This window comes from Dermacentor variabilis, chromosome 4, assembly GCF_050947875.1.
Source record: "Dermacentor variabilis isolate Ectoservices chromosome 4, ASM5094787v1, whole genome shotgun sequence".
In the NCBI taxonomy this organism is placed as follows: Eukaryota; Metazoa; Arthropoda; class Arachnida; order Ixodida; family Ixodidae; genus Dermacentor; species Dermacentor variabilis.
The window spans coordinates 129433138-129450175 of record NC_134571.1 but is presented as its reverse complement, the minus strand read 5'-3'; the positions used below and the strand labels follow the sequence as shown (position 1 = coordinate 129450175).

General features: G+C 46.7%; 2 protein-coding genes across 2 annotated transcripts in view; one reads left to right on the top strand and one right to left on the bottom strand.

Moving 5' to 3' along the window:
- LOC142579771 (transmembrane 9 superfamily member 1-like) overlaps positions 1–7709 on the bottom strand; it is a 131935-nt gene extending 124226 nt beyond the window's left edge. The window contains exon 1 of the mRNA XM_075690326.1: positions 7566–7709. Within this exon, the coding sequence (XP_075546441.1) occupies positions 7566–7643 (78 nt within the window). The 5' untranslated portion in view covers positions 7644–7709. The remainder of the gene's footprint in view (positions 1–7565) is intronic.
- A 164-nt stretch (positions 7710–7873) lies between these two features.
- The window catches only part of dve (SATB1_N and homeodomain domain-containing protein dve), a 111749-nt gene continuing 102584 nt past the window's right edge, over positions 7874–17038 (top strand). The window contains exons 1-2 of the mRNA XM_075690325.1: positions 7874–8040; positions 11382–11619. Of these exons, the coding sequence (XP_075546440.1) occupies positions 7951–8040; positions 11382–11619 (328 nt within the window). The 5' untranslated portion in view covers positions 7874–7950. The remainder of the gene's footprint in view (positions 8041–11381; positions 11620–17038) is intronic.

Below are 17038 nucleotides of genomic sequence, written 5' to 3'. Positions count from 1 at the left end.
GTAGTTGCGGCGTCAAGGGTTTGGTTTAATCAGAAGGTAAAGAACACCACTTTGACAAACCCTCAAGCAGCTTTGATGACTTGAGATAGCATATAGAAGTTTACTGACTAGCTGCCTGTTTTTAAGGTCATGCACTACACGTCACCTGTGCTTTACTGGATATTCCACATCTGTAGCAACAGCCAGCACTCTCAGGGCTAGGTTCTATATACACCAGGGGGTTATCCGTTTTCATAGAAACAAACATGAAACACAAACACTAGTAGTACCCGCCTCCTTAAGTAATTCGAATGATGTGACAGAATTATAATACCTACCACGGGATATCTTTTTTTAATAAGTCCGTTTCTAATAAGTCCGTTTCTGCTTTGTTAGCGTATAAGGCGCTCTGATTTTAATGGATTACTGTGAAGGTTGTAAACATTATAGATTAGCACCCTTCCCCCCCCCCATTACAGGGCGGTATCAAATATTCAGCTACTTACAATGTCTCCCTCCCCCCCCCCCCCCCGGGCAGACGGGTTTCGATCACGCTCTTAATTTCATTACAGACTGGAACTCCGGATCGGATGCTACATACACAGGCTTCACAGGAATCCAGGTTCTCTTTCAAATCTCGTGTCTAGTAAAGTTTCGTGGCCGACTGTATGTGGCTGAGGGCGTTCTACTCCAGCGGCTGCCGCGCGGGCCCAACATTGAAACCAATTTGCGGTGGGTACAGAGTGTAGCCCCACCGAGGGCTGATGGCTTCGTGTGCGCTGTGTGATCGCCGCTTTGTTCGCGTTGAAGCGAGAGGCAGCACAAAAGATCAATTCACTCGCTGCTGCTGCCGCTCTTCCCAACGCCAGCGTTTTGACAGCAAATGTCTGCGGTCATCGTCTGGGATGTGTTCATGTTGGCCTGTGCGCGCGTGACACCATGATTGTCAATCTAGTTAGTAAACGAATGCTAACAAGTTTATATGGCCAATAAAACTTCCATGCTTACTTCGTACAGCTGCCTAACAATTTGCTATCGCAATTAATGCTTCACCTTTCGGGCGAAACTGCGATATTTTATTCTCGTACAATAGTTTACAGAACGAAATAGTAGGACAGAAGATGAAGAAAAAAGTGCGGCTGCGGGCATCGTTCATGTCTCGCTACTTTAAGTGCCCCTGAACTATCCCTTGACCAATTTACCTGCGATCCACGATTACCAATCTAGCCATCTCCAATTACACCTGCCCTGCATCAGCCAACTCCATCCTATGCGTGCAGATTTCCTAATCTTATCACATCACTTAAACCTCTGCCGTCTTCGACTGCATTTCCCTGCCCTTGGCAACCTTTCCTTCTTTTCTCACAGGCCACCAGTTTTCAGGTGTATGCATTACATGACCTGCCCAGCTCCATCTTGTCCATGTCAAGTGAAAGATCGGTTACACCAGCGGTTTACTCTCTAACCCCACACCACCATCTACCTGTCTCTTTGTGTTACGCTTATCGTTTTTTGTTCTATCGCTCATTGCGTGGCCCTTAGCTTCTTGTTACACCTCCTTAACTCCCTCTTCTATACACTCTAAAAAAGTTTACACCCAAACAATAATCGCCATCTGTCTTTTTTTTTAACGCTGCTATCCCGGTACTTCCTAGTCACGAACGGCTTGCGCGTTATCAGCTTGACGCAGCATTCTCGACAGGAAAGTAGCGATCGCCGGATTTTCAAGAGAGGAAACGCGAGCAAGGAAGATGACGAATATTGCTTCGGGACAAGATAAGCCCCCAAAGGGCGTAAACTTTTCTTTTAGAGTGTACCTTCCGCGAGATCGAGCGGAGTTGCCGCCTGGCGGACACATGGCTAAAGCCCGATGGTGTCGATAGCGCGTCGCATCGTCTGCTAGCCGCTACTTGCTAACATGTGCGCGTGCGGCGCGCATATCCTTTAAATTATGTTTGTTACATGGTTGCAGCACAGTCACAAATGGCGGTATGTATTATTTTACACTGTAGAAACTCATTTCGCTTTGCGCTGTAAGTATCTGCGCTGCAATCATATCAGTGACCGCACGCATGAGAGCGCGCGACGCGTGATCGTCGCGCCCTGCATTCGTTACAGTCATTAAAATGTTATGGCTGCATTGCGATTCAAGCATTTCGCAAAGAGCATTTGGCATCGTTTTAAACAAATGAAGTGGTCGCGGCGATAGCCGAACGCAGCGCTTTAGCGATTCCTTGTAGGGATGCGTTGATCATTCCGCAATGTTTGTGATAAAACGAAATATCAACGAGGTTGCGTGCGACCACTCAGCAGTAGGAAAGGAAATCTCGAGGGCTCATATGATGTCGCAGGATACAGTTTATCGTAGGTGTATAATTGAGTGGCTGTGATTGTGATTAGCAGTTAGGCAACCATTCTTAGTTGTTTCTGAGGGCCCCTTTCATTACGTGGGTATGTCCTTACGAAGAAATAGTTTCGCCTCGCAAGTCAATTTTCGCGCTTTGGTACTTTCAGTATCTGCTACAATAGAGAAGCGGAGAGAAAGTATTGCAGGAGGATCATGTGTACATATTGCAGTCGTTATACACATGACGTCGTAAAGCTGAGTTACTGGCGGCTAATATAATGCGCTCTTTCGCGTGGTGTTAGCTTGACGGGAGGTAGCAGCCATTGTTTTCACAAAAAAGAAAACAACACAGTGTGGCTGGCTCCTAAAATAATATGAAATTATTCGCACCATTCTCACGAATGTGAGGGTACGTGAATGGTGCCCTCGCACTATTCTCATGCTTTTATGCAATCATGCAAGATACCCTTGTGATAAAATGCTGTTTTTGCTCTTACCGTGAAGAAAAAAAAAAGCGTGCGAAGCTCCACGGCGATCCTGCCACATGCGCTTTCACTCATAGTACCGTACGGAATTTTACTGAAGTTACTAACTATTCTGTATTTGACAGACAACCGAAAAAAGAAGTAAAAGGTACTTATGTATGCGTTCAACCGGTGAAGTAGACACACAATAACTAGCTGCTTTAACCTCACTGTACAGGAATACAGTTAAAATTCGATCTAACAATACCCGATCTGACGAAGAAATTTCCACTCCCCGGCGGGTACTCATAGGGTTCAATGTTGTCATCGAGCCGAATTAACGAAACAAACTTGGTCGAACTCGATTTAACGAAGCGTTTCCCGAAATAAATGAGTAAAAGAAAAAGCGGTGATTTCTTTCTAATTTTCGGACGGGTTTTTCTTGGAGAGTGCGCTCCAAAGCTAACGCGTTGAAACACCTAGGCTCCCTAGTCGCGGCCCTAACTTTCATTTTGAAGAGGCTGCTCGCCGCGCCCATGCACGGAACTGCGCACTAAACACCACCTCGGTAGGGGCGGCGGTGGTTTCTTTCGTTATTTCATGGTATATGCAACAAATGGTTGAATTAGCGGCATACACGATGCAGCGGTAGCTTTTGCGTGCCGCTACATTATAATTTTCGATTTCGAAGGATTGAAAAATTCCTTTCTCGATTTTACAAGCTTCATGATTTAACGAAACAATTCGAGCGTGGTCAGCACTTCGTTAAATCAAGTTTCAACTGTATACGAATTTTTATAACCAGTGCAAGAACAGAAGAAAGTTGAGTTCCGGAACAGCAGTGCCAACAGAATAGCCTGAACGCAAGCCGAACGCAAACCGAACGCCAGCAAAAGGCACCATGCATGTACCGGGACTGAAATTACATTTTGTGCTCCTTTCATGTGCAGTATGAATGTTCCGTGCGTTTCGTGCAAAAAATGTAGCATTGGAGGGCAACACATCATCAGTTCACTGCAGTCAGGGCGTTTCATTGCTCACAGCGAACCGCCGCCGTGCACATTTCGATGAAGCCGCCCAGCGCCCATCCACAAGCGACGGTGCTGCCACCTATAGCCCGATCTCGCGCCCAATAGGATTTTCTCAGGCTTTCCTTTCTCCACACTTCTTCCATAACTACATTTCCTCCTTTAACATGTTTTCTTTGCCACATTAATACCATTGTAATGGATTTTCATTATTTGGCTGCGAAATTCTAGCACAGATGTTTCTGCTGGTACTTCCTTCCCAGCCGCCGTCCCAAGGGCAGTCACGCCGCTCACGTGTCTTACTCGAAATTTCAGTGTACCAGGGTACCTGACATAAAACGACGTGCAACAGCACCTGCATGCCTCTCCACCCCCCCCCTCATCTCTGCCCCCCCACCCTCCCAGAAAAAAAAAAAAAAAAAAGAACAGCTATTCCGGGCTACGACATATTCGCTACCTCTATAACTTCCGAAATCGGACGACGCGAACTGCTGAATCTCGGAGGCCATACGAAACGCCACTATACGTCTGTTAGATTCAGCCAAGTTTCGCTGCACCTTCTGCACCTATTCACGGTGCACTGCACCTAGGCCTTCGATTCGCTGAGGTGCAGCGGTGCACCATGCACTCCTGTGCTCGATTGAACGGGGTGAAAGGCAAGGCGCCGCCGTGCACCCGTGAACCTTGCAGCGAGTGGGTGCAGCCCGGCACACCATAACTGGCACCCCCTGCACCTTTCAGTTTGTGGTGCCGTGCACCTTGTTCTGGATCGAATTAAGTTACTGCTAGCGACGTCATTGGAGAAGCAGAGCTGCCTTTCCTGCACACACTACGACCACAAATAAATAAATGTGCGCATTCAGCACCCATCGAAACACGACCGCTGCGGTTGTGAACCGAGTACACGACCTCGTGCTAAGCAGCAGAATCCCGTGCCGGGTAGTATTATTAAAGCGCCTAGCTTACTTCTGAAAGTAGCCGCGATTTTTTCGCGTGGAACCCTTTTTGTGGGCCGATCCAGAAGTGCAGTCTTACACCGCGGTGTCACACGGGGTACTTTCGATGGGGATCGAATTTCTCCATCGTGATTGTCTAACGAAGGTAGGCAACAGGGATCGGGCTTGCTCGCAAAAGTGCCCCTCGTGCGGCAGGTATAACAGCAGGAAAAAAAAGGTGCAATACCACCTGTACCCGCTACCGGTGGTACCGAACGGTGGTAAGGGGAGCGTCTTCACATCCTTCCCTGGTACGTGACAGCTAACGTTTTGAGGAAGATGTTGAACCGCTGTGCCTCTGGTCGAAGAATGCAGACGCTGCACGGAGTTCCGAACTGGTCCTCGAAGAAGTGGTGCTCGCAGTACCGGTTGACTTCCGCGTAGGAGTAAGGCACGGCGGTAAGGAGAGCGCCACCCACAAAAGATAGTGCAACGCAGTGCCACAAATAACCACCTCCCAAATAAGCATGCTAAGTGCATTCTCGAATAGCAACCGGGGTCGGACCTTTACTTTTATCGTAAAATGCAGTTTCACCTTCTCACGCTGCCGCACCAGACCCAACTGGCAGCCATGTGGCATCACCGAATGCACATACACGTGTTACGAAACATGCAAGAATGGCCGCTGAAAGTCAGACTGCCAACGAAACCCCGTGGTAAGAAAGCGGGACATTTGCCCCCACCTGTACGCATCTTCTGCGCTCACACATTTGATTCTCCGACCGTGAGTGTCTGTGTATTTCGCAAATCGAAACCAGAAACCGCTTAAATAGGAAAAGAAAGAAGAAAGAAGAAACTTCTTAGTGTGTTTCGAAAATTATGTTCCACCCTTTGAATACCAAATCTACACAGGTATACTGTTGGTGACTGGGATGTCATTGCACTCTATAGAAAATTCGTGTTGCCACGAATGCGTCTCGACCACATAATTTTGGGCTGACATGCAGGAAGTAACACGAACATTCCTCACCACATAGTGCAAACAGGTACATCCTTTATTCCCGCCTTTTATTAACGCCCGACCGTGGCATATTTAACGAGCGCATAACAAGAGCCCAGATGATTCACTGCATTCGGGCGAAGAAAAAAAAAAAGAAGAAGAACGCAGAGCGAAACTGTGACATGCAAAAATTGCATCCGACTTTGGAGGACTTGGGTGGAATGGCATAAGAGTGCGAGCACTTGTTCATTTTCCGTCTGCGCCAGTTTTATGGCCAAACCCGAAACCTAAACCGCAGGTACGAGATCACTCCATACTATAAAAGACACAGCCCCAGCCTGGGTCTCCCGTTCTCGAGCCGTGCATGTCGTTCCCCGCTGCCTCAACAACAGAGGCAGCTCGTAAGTAAAACTCCACCCACACGAAGCGACGCATTCACACAGCTGCGAGCGGCTCGTTCGAGACGCCTTTTGTCTCCTTGGCAGTTCGCTCTAAGCCTCCTGTAAATTGCGCTTCTCGGCTCAGCTATAGGTAGTGCGTAAGGCGCGCTCTCTCACATCATCCTCTTTGTTGAACCTGGCGTCTTCGGAGCTGTAAACTTCTCTGAAGTATGGGCGCGCATCAGCGAAGCCGTCGAGACGTACTAGTAACGTGAGCGAAGCTGACGCCGAGGCACATAAAAACCGGCTCACGCCCTTCCCGAATATAAGGGGCGCTTTTCAAACGGCTGAATGTTGTTGCAAAAAGGCTTCGGCAAACGGCACACTTTCTTCTTAACTGTTCCACTCGACAAAACCAAAACACACTAAAAAATATAGAGAAATGCGGAAGGAAGACTAGAACGGCTCATAGAGCGCGACTACGGTAGCAACGTTATACTCCACGTGTCAAAATAAAACGGCCTTCTCCGCGGCACACGACCGCTAACGGAAATGCGGTAGCTGCTACGTTACGGCGACGACGAAGACGTCGCGCGAGGCAATTCCGCAGAAATCCGGACGCCCGGCAATTAATAAAAGACGGGGTACGCGAGAGACGCGCCTGAATTACGACGCAAGAGCCGGCGTATGTCGGCCAAGCGAAACCTCCCTTCTCACCACACTGACAGTTTTGAACTGCGGAGAATGCGCGCCGCACAGCTTTAGCGCGACGTGTAGCCAGCTACCGGTTCACGAGGCAGAGTAAAAAGTCGCTCATGACAAGCACCAAAGCGTACGAAAAAGAAAATTGAGAGATTGAGATGAGCAGGCCAACTAAAAGAGAAATGAAGAACATTGCGCCTCATCGCGAACGACGATTAAATTGAAACAGCTCCCAGCCAACGTAAACACACCGGCTGCAAGGCGGCGCCTTCGCGTTTAATAGTGACTCAAACCCCCAAATCACAAACTCTTCGAGGGCTAAAGAGGCGGCTAGTGACATCGAGATGAGCTGTCAATAAATCACAACGACCGAATGAGCCCCGAACGATTGTTCATCGTCGCTGCGTGGAGTAGGAGATGCGCAATCAAACGACGCCGATTCGCGCTGAAGGAGCGCGAGAAACCCCTTGACGACGAAGGGAAAGAGAGAGAGACCGTAACGAGCGGCGATGTTTGACGAACCGTATCTGAGAGTCAACAGAAAGCGGGCGTACCCTTTTGTGGACTGCATGACGACGATGAGAAGGAAATAAAATGCATACAAATACCCCACTCCGAAGACACGACAGCGACGTCGATCGCACTCGCTGAAAACACACATAAATAGGCTTAAACTCGCGGACGTGGCTCAATAATGATGCTAAGGTGCAGTTTTAAGTCTTCAGCTTACCTGATCGCCGTCATTAAATGCTCCCGCGATGACAAGACCCGAACAAATACAAAACAACGTCACCACAGATCGTCCCATGGTTGTATCGGCCACTTTTTCGCTTTTGCCCTCGGACACACCACCGCACACACAGCTGAGCGAGGGCGAAAGCTCTATTGTATCACTCCGCGGTCGTAGTTACAAGTAACGATAAACTAGCAAATAAATCTATACACATCTTCAAAGTTGTAGGAAACGCTAAAAATACATGTTTTATCTGAGTTTGGCTTTTATCATTGGTGGCAGAACAATAGTTATAAGGAACTATTTTTTCAAGCGTAGTAGAGTGAACATGTCGGCTTGAGGCAGGAGTGGCGTTGTGTCAGAGAACTCATATTTGCTCAGAATGGACTTCCAGTCGGCCATGGAAACTTTTGCAGAAGCATGGGTCGCCGCTAACACACAGACGCCACTCACAGAGGCCGCGGAAGCACAGGTAAGCTGTTCTTACTGTAATCCCAGCCCCGTAGAACACCACCGCGCGGGTAGCCATGCCCCGGAAAGCACCTTGGACATTTCTCGCTATCACCGAACGCCGATTGGGCTTTCCTTTTTGCCCTTGATTACTTTATCGTTTTGAATAACCCCTTCGACGAAGGTGTCGGGTCTTTCGTGCCGAGTTATCGAGTGGCTTCGCGCTCGGCGCTGCACCGAGAAAAAACCCAAGATCGCGAATTAAAAGCGGCTGACAAGTCTGCTCGTCGCCGTGGTGACATTACCAAGTTGTAGGCGTGCTCTTCCCTCCGCTTTTCTTTCTTTACGGGTGCGTTCGCGCTAAGCCGTCGTGTGACATGCGTGTCTGCCGGATGGATGGGCAGGGCCTGTAGGCCGCCTAGAGACGCTTTACCACACCATCGATTGCATTTCGACGACAGTGCGAGAACATCTTGTGAGTGCGCCGCGATATATTAGCGGTGCGGTGGCTCCGCGACCGGCTTTATTTACATCGGAAGATGGGCTCCGTTTTAGATATCGATCATTCGTAATAGGCACGATTCGGGCCTCCCCTGCTACTCGGCATCTTTCTCTTGTCCCCCGGCCGCGCATTCGGCGATTCCTTTCGCCGCTGATCAACCCGTTAGGACTAGGACTTTGTCACACGGGAGTTCCGGTATCGCAGTCAGCCAATGCGCCGCGCTGCTGTGACTTCCCGCTTCGCATCGAATATCCGCCGCGACCAGCGTCGTCTCTTTTAACTTTCCGCTTGCCCGTTGCTCGAGTAATCGCCTCTTCAGACTGCGTATGGGCACCGGCCGTGTTTATGTGGTCGTTTGACCGCAGCTTGCGAGTTCGTGCGACGTAATTCCTAGCCAGGATGGTCCCGTAACTGGCTTCGCCGAAGTGAACGTTTGAGCATGCTTCGGGCCCGGGCGTCGGTGTAGTTTCGCCCGTGCGGGGACGAGAACGCGGGCGTCGTCAGTTATTTAAATATTGTGCCGTGCGCTGTCTGAAACGCAGATCGCATCTGGTTCTGTTTTCAACTTGTGGGCCCCAGGCCTTGCGTTTGCGCTTTCTTTTTGAGATTGCGACTGACATGCGTGTTCTGCGGAATGGAATTGGCGCATTTTCAGCCTGTCGCGTAGCTGTTATTTGACAAGTTACTGTTCTACCAGAGTAAGGTTGGAGCGATACTATAAAACAACGGTTCGCTATATTACACTATAATTACTTCTGTTCTGTTTAAGGCAAAAAGTTCTCAGCGGTTCTTAAATATAGAGAATCGACATTTTGATCTCTTTCGGACCATTGCATTATGGCCCAGTTTTTTTACTCTGCCTTGCCTGCACTTAATTGCCGCCAGATATTCCATCCACTTTGGTGATATCATTCCTGTCATTATTTAATATAGAAGGCTCACTTTCTGTGTCGGGTATAGGTACTAGGTGCGTTTGTGCTTTGAAAATGTAGGAATTAGTGATCGAGGATTCCCAGGCGCAAGTTCATCTCATATGCGAAGACGACATTTGTAATTAAACATGGTTTCGGGAACATAACCTTTGATTCAAAAAAGTTCCTGAAAGCACATTCTTGAGATATTCTCCAGTAACTATTCAGCACCTTAGTTGCATTACTATTTTTTGTCCCATTGTTTCTATCACTCAATTTTAATATTAAATGTCCTTTCTTTCCCCGTCCCCCATTCTAAGCACCATATAGATATGGCCTACATATTATTGCATCCTCTGCCTGCATACAAAAAGTTGTAAATGAGGTCCTAACATATCAGTTGCATTATTTTGTACAACTCATATTTTCTGCTACTGCATATTCTTTTAATCTAGCATATTGAGATTGAGCAAAGCTTAGCTGGCATCGCTGATTGCTGCCATACATATAACTCAGTTTATCTTTGTTTGCACAGGCATCTTGTTCAAATTATGTATTTGACATTCCAACTTACCCGATTGACCGGGGAAGAAAAAAACAAAAGGGATAAAGCACATTATAGTGTCGAAGTACCACATTAGTTTTGTAGTTCAACTGTTTGATACATTCCTCCCGTAAAACCATTTTAGATGGTTCAAAGTATTGAAATTGAAAATATATGTATATATATTTGGTTTTTCTTGTAGCTGTCACATATTCGAAAAAGTTATCCAGGTCATGTGAACATCTTTGCCAAACTTTTCGTAAATGCCAAGGATATTGAGCCCCTGTTTAGCTTTGCTCTGTTTTGCTGATTCATGTGGTCACATTGAATCACACACCTGTAAGTAATGCCTGAATATATTTGTATACAAGTTTGCTAGCTTTGTATACCTGTGAAATTTGTCATAATTGCACTTGCATCATGCAGAGAACTTCGAATCTTTAGGGCAAGTACAACTGCGATGATGGTTTGGTGATGCTGGTGATGGTTCCCTTGCCCGTTGCAATGAGTTACTGTAGTTCATCCATGTTTCCAAGCCAGCTAAACAAGAAGACCTTCCTGCAAAGTTGATAGCATTCATTGACACAGTCCTCCAGACTGCCACCAGTACCAAAGGCTGGTTGCCTCAACCACACAACAGCCATCTTCCGTCTTGAACCCCAATGCGATAGGCCGTGCCAACATGCACACTGGCAGAATAATACTGCTGCACTCAAGGACCACACGTCTGAGTGTCTCCTCTGGCTTTGGACAGTTGGAGCATGTCTCGATTCTCTATTTTCTCGATTCAACAAAGTAGTTAACACCACAGATGCACTGAGGTCGAAATGCTATTCCCATGTTTTCCTCTCAAAGTAAAAGACAGTTAGGGTGCTGTTATGAGGAAATGGGGCTAAGTTTTAACAGGTGACAAGAGTGGGCCATGGAAAAAAATTTAGTGCTCCTTAGTTTCCACTTATTTTTCAGTAGTGCTTTCTGTCATGGTCATGTTGGAGAGCCTGTACGGGTATGATTCAATGCCCCTTGGTCCCACAATTTGCAGTGATACTTATAGGCCCTGTGTACTGAAAAACTGCATGCTGAGTACGCCAAGCTTTCGGGTCTCAGCGCATTTTATTCACTTATGATTAGATGGTGTAAGTGATGTGTCTGTTTAACACGCCTTGTTCCTTTTCCCTGTATTGAGCACTCGCATCTGTTTCCTTAAGTTGGGTATAATGAGAGGTGTCTATGCTCAAACTCTACAATTGGTGCGATTGAAGAACTCTGTCCACATGTGCCTTTCAGGAACAATGCGCATTTGGCCTGTGCCCAATTTCCTGAGCCAAACAAACTTTGGATCGTGGCTGCGCTGTCAATAGGTTTCTTCTGCGTTTTCATTATGCTGCACATTCTCTACCTATCAGAGCCTGGCAGTGGTGCCCCCGAGCGCTGGTGTGGCTCCTCCTCCGACAGGCAATGGAACGCCCTCCAGCGGGGGAGCTGGGGCGTCCGGGGTTGGGGGTCAGCCCGGTGCGCCCAGAGCCCCCTCTTCACCCCCGCCCTCGTCCCTGGCTGCCCACGGCTCGCCCGAGGATCAGGACCGCAGCAGCAGCAGCTGTGAGGCGCTGGCTCCCACCAGGCCACCCCCTCCCTCACTGGCCGGTGAGTGGTGCCATTGCTGCGGCTCTAGTGTGACTGTACGCTTTGGTCAAACACTTTCGGCACTTGCTGCAGCGATTCAGCGGTGTGGATGTTCTGCTGCAAAGCTCAAGTCCGCAGCCTGAGCCTCTCACTGTGGTGGCCACATTCTAAGGGGGGTGGAATACAGAACCCCTTGTGTAATACAGAACCCCTCGTGTAATATTAGCTGCACTTGTATGGGCCTGACACAGGTTTTAATACCCGGCGTGTAGATTACATGACGACGTCGCGACTGTGTCTGTGCAAAATATCGCACTTCTGTACGCGGCGAGAAGACCTGAAAATTCGGATGAAAGACCGCGTGGCTTTATTCTTGCAGCAGGCAGTCTACTCACCAGCAAAGAGGACATCACAGAGATGCCTGCTAAATGAAAAGTTCCACTTGCAACGTTGTAGATTACGATGGCGTGTTGTGCATAATTGCCAGGAGCAACATGAACAACACATATATTCTGGTAAAGGCGTGTGTGTGAAACCACAACCAAAAATTCGCTTCTCGCAGCAGGGAAGGAACTGAAGAAAGGAGGTGGGTCCTATGACTTCGACCCTTGGTTCTAGTGTGAGACAAGGAAGAGGAGGAATGTTGCTTGTGGATGCCGGTCAGGGCAATGGGAGAGAGCCCTTGTTATAGGGAAGGTAGCTCACTTCCTTGTACATACACTCAGCTACACTTCAGCTGTCTCAGCTATTACTAAACCATTTTGTGAAATTCCTGGGACAGCGCTTTACAAAACCCAGTATATACCAAACCCTTCTGACGGGAGGTGATTGAGAAGTACTTTAAAAATCTTTGTTGTGCAAATTTATCTGGAATACTTGCACTAAATTGTCCCTCATAAACGGTCCTTAAACCGTGGGCATCTTTGGAACGTTAGTCCTAGTCAAGAAAGGCAACTTCTTTCAAAATACTAGCTTTCACTAAACTTCATATGAGCGAACTGTGGCACTGGGGACATTTTTCCAGAGTGGAAAGTGGGATTAATTTAGACATTTAAATTTGCATACAGCTTTGTGGTTTCAATTTGGAGGTTTAGTGCGTTGGGTTGGCTTCTGCCTGGTACGCACACCATCTTGCTGCAGCTTGGTAGTTTTCCACTGTTGCCCTGCTGCTGTGCAGAATCGCATAGGTGCCTTTATTTTGTAGACCTCTCATTCTGCAGTCACCTAAAACTGTAGGGGCTTCTGCTGTCTGTACAGTCTACTACAGTGAGCGTGGAGACTGGCTCACTTCTTTCGACCTTTGCATCGTTGGGTTTCCGAAAACAAATACTCCATGCAAATGATATTTTGAAGAGAAGCAATTGATTACAAAGGCTTCTTGTGGTTGCACTTCAAGAAAATACAAAAATTACAGTTTCATTATTGCAACACTACAGTTTCTGTACTTGCTGTCAATACTAAATGATCTGCTTTTGCGGTAATCCATGTGGACGCTAGCACATTTTTTCTCTGCGGACTCCATTTGAACAATTCTTACATAGCCACAGCAGAAGCATATTACAAAGTGCCTGGTCCAGTAGCTGACGCCACGTCTTGATACCATTTATTTAATGGCACAGTGCGATGTCTCTGTATCACAACCCACCCACAGTTTGGACCTGGGTCACTTGCTTTCAGTGAGCATGTGGTCGTGAAAACAGTGGGAGCCACATTGACTTACACAGGATTCATTCTTGCCGTTTTACAGTGCAGAGACCATTCTGGTGGCTCCACAATAAAGTAAACTGTTTACGTAGCAGCGACACGAGGGAAGACAGTTCTCTTGCAACTTTTATGTGACCACCTGAACGATGCTACTATCATGGGGCACAACATTAGATGCAGTGCTTTGATGTATCAAAAGGTGCACACTTATGGCAATGCATCTGACAGATTGGCAACTTGCGCAGACACTGGCAAGCAGTGTGCTTGCTTGAAAATTTGTCGTCACAACCACTTTTACTGGCTGACGAAATTTGTGACCGACAGAATTTTCGCCACAATTGTGTGACAACTAAGATGCGGACGCTGTCCACCTGCACTCCCAGAGGGACTACCCCATCAAGAACGGAGCCAAGGCGAGATAGGGATGACGAAGGATAACATGAGCCAGTGTTCGTGGTGCTTTGAGAGTGTAGCATCGTGAAAGAGAGGAGAAGGAGGCTATGGCAGTGAGAGAAGTAGTATTAGCGCTGTAAGCAGGTTTGAGACATTCCACTGCTATAACGTAACTAATGCCCTGCCATGGCTGTATCAATAAGGATACATGCTCTCAACTCCTGTATTCACAAGTGGAGTTTGACTTGAAGCTCTTTGGCTTCACCAAGTATAAGACTGCATCACTCAACTAAATTATAGACACTACAATACAGCGATACCTCTCTGTGGTTTTCATAATGAGGATTTGCTGGAGAAACGCATTCCCAGATTGGATTAGAAATGAACAAATTCGAATTCAAGGAGCTCATTTCTCATAACAGACTGTCCATACCACATGGGCTCAAGGCAACATTGAGAGGAATGCTTAAGACAGGGCCATTGCGGAGTTTTCCAGCGAATTAATTTTACAGGGAAGTTGAAGTCTCTTCAACCTCATCCCTATGGTGAAACCATTTTATTCTCATGTCCCTAGCTTTTGATTTCGAAGGGAAAGCGGGCTTCTTGTGAGACAAACACAGTGCGCTTCTTATCTTAGTTGCCCTTCAGCCTGAAGGGCGACTACTGGCAGGCCTTGTGGCAGCGGTGGTGTAGTTGACTCATTGGGGTATGATTTGGTATCTAAAATGTACACTTTTAATAGCCATTTGTCACGCATCCACTCATATTTCAAGTGTCAATATATCTTCCCTATCTGAAACTACACTTTCACACTGACCAACATTTTATTGCAGTTGGCCTTTAAGTGTTTTTTTCTGAAAGTGATTTGTGGTAGAGAAGAGGTAGAGAAATGGTTAAAGAAATGTTGAATTAGCCATCAAAATGGTCAAAGAGGAAGATGCCCTGTAAGCGCACTTCTCAGGGTGCAGTCGGCTCTTCTGTGGAAGAAACTCTACTGGTCAAGCCATTATGTGTGGCCTCCAAGCAGCAGCAAAGGCTAAGTGGCCCGTCTCAAGTGTATCGAAGCATTGCAGTCAAAGAGGAGATTTAGGCACCCACATAAGACTGGAGGAGGGATGGAAAAGGTGAATATTGCCTGCTATTTCACCACGATGTGCACTGTGCGAGTTTGTCAATGTAGCCTGCCGACATCAAAAGAGCCCACACCACTTCCCACGTACAGCCCCATCCGCCGTGGTACTTTGTGGTGTACGCGCTCATTCAAGGCAACTGCATACTCTGCCGAGGCCCAAGAAAAGCCTAGTGACACAACACATTTCTGAGTCCGCTCTTATTGCCAAACTGTCTCCTATAAACCCGAAAGACTCCTTGTTTGGCTAATTTACACAGGTACTGTCTGCTTAAATACAAATGCGAACAATTCCTGAACTACTGCTTTTCTTTTTTGTTCTTTTCTTTTTTTTTCAGGCTCACCTGCATTTCTCATAGTGTGTTAATTCAGACTTCAAAACATACACCACGCTTAGAAACTGGTTACAGGGAGCGATTACATGTTGCACTTCCATTAGTTACATGGAACAGGCGTTCTGATCAGTAATTTACTGTTTGCATGTAATTTTATGCTGATGGCACATGCACATGGCAGCATCTCCGTGTACAAGGCCAAAGGGATAATTTTCAAGTTTGTTCGAGTAAAAGTCTTACCATATTTACTCGATTCTAAACCGCCCTCAATTGTAAGCTGCACCCGTTTTTCGTGATCAGAAAAAAAAGGGGGGGGGGGAAATGCCCTCCATTGTAATACACACCTGTTTGCCGTGACCTAAAGAAAGGAAAGTCCTTTACAGTACCGCACACCTCATTCTTTCATACAGAAATACAACTTTCACTCATTTGCAAAAAAAAAAAGAACATTTGCTCCTAAAGTTGCGATAAGTAAAAAAGCCGCAGTTTCACAAGAAAGGCAAAGCATCGATTACAATAGCAAATTCGTAGACAGCTGTATGAAAAATAAGTATAGCAGTTTTACTGGCCGTATAAATTTTTAAATCGCTTACTAACCAAATTAACAAGCACAGTGTGTATTTTATGTACACACAAGCATAAACACGTCTCACTTAATTACCGTGGAAACGTTAAACGCAGGAGTGAGGAAGTGAAGTAGCAGGAGCGAGGGAATTGACCTTTGCGCGGCTTCTCGCTTCAATGTGAACTAAGCAACGACAATGCAGCGTGGTGTACCTAGATACGTAGACTCCTGTCTCCGCCACAGCTCACTTTCAAGATAGGGTCCGCGCCGTACATAGCAGCCGCCGGGGTAGAACGCCTCTCCTGTCTGCGCCAGTCCCGCATGCAAGTTTTGGAAACTTCGAACACCCGTGATGCGGCCTGATTTTCGTCCGTCTCCAATCACGTGATCACTTTCCTTTTTATTGTGACATCGTGATGAACTCTGCATATCCTTGCAGTTGGCTCTTCCATGCTGATAGGGCAAACTCAGAAAACGGGACGATGGATGGTGCACTAAAGGAAGCATTGCCTAAGCACATGTACTACAGCACATAGAGAAAGCTTCAGCAACTAGGCTCGAAGCGCATATGAGGCGACCATATTTAAATGCCGTTGGCGATGTGGTAATGCAGATTTGGGGTCATACTCGAGTCTAATGCGTGCACAATTTTTAGACCCGTTTTATCAGAAAAAGTGTGCATGTTAGATTCGAGTAAATATGGTATACATAAACCCAGTGATAAAGCTTGCTGCTTTGTGGTGTTGATTCTTCAACTTGGATAGCAGCGCCATCACGTGGCACTAAAATTGTACATAATCTTTTTTTTTTCACGGCTCAGTTTGTCACAAGGTATTATATAATCAAGTAAATTTGTGGAGGCCTTTCTTCAGAAGTTGGAAAAGGGACTTGTGTTTTTTGTCAGTAATGATACAATTGCTTTTGCACAAGGTAGTGTGCATTTTTTTCAGAATCCGGCATCAACGTGAAAATTAATACATCATTGGTATATGGTGCAGCGGGCATTTGCCTTAAGAGATAAGAGCTGAATTTTTTTCCATTGTCACTTGGGGTTTGATATTAAAGGCGATAAAAGCTGATCTCTGTGGGTATTGTCATGGGGTCTTCGAAGGTTATGAAGTGAACAGGCCACTTTTAGAGGTAATATTGTGTGACAAAACATCCAACACGATACCTCATTGCAGATACAGGCATCCTGTACTTGCACAGTTTCATGAACCAGTAGTAACTAGTATTGCATTTGGGTTTGTTAAGACGGTGCCCCTTCCCGCTCACCATGCCATATAGCAAATTTTGGTTATATGCTGGAAGTTG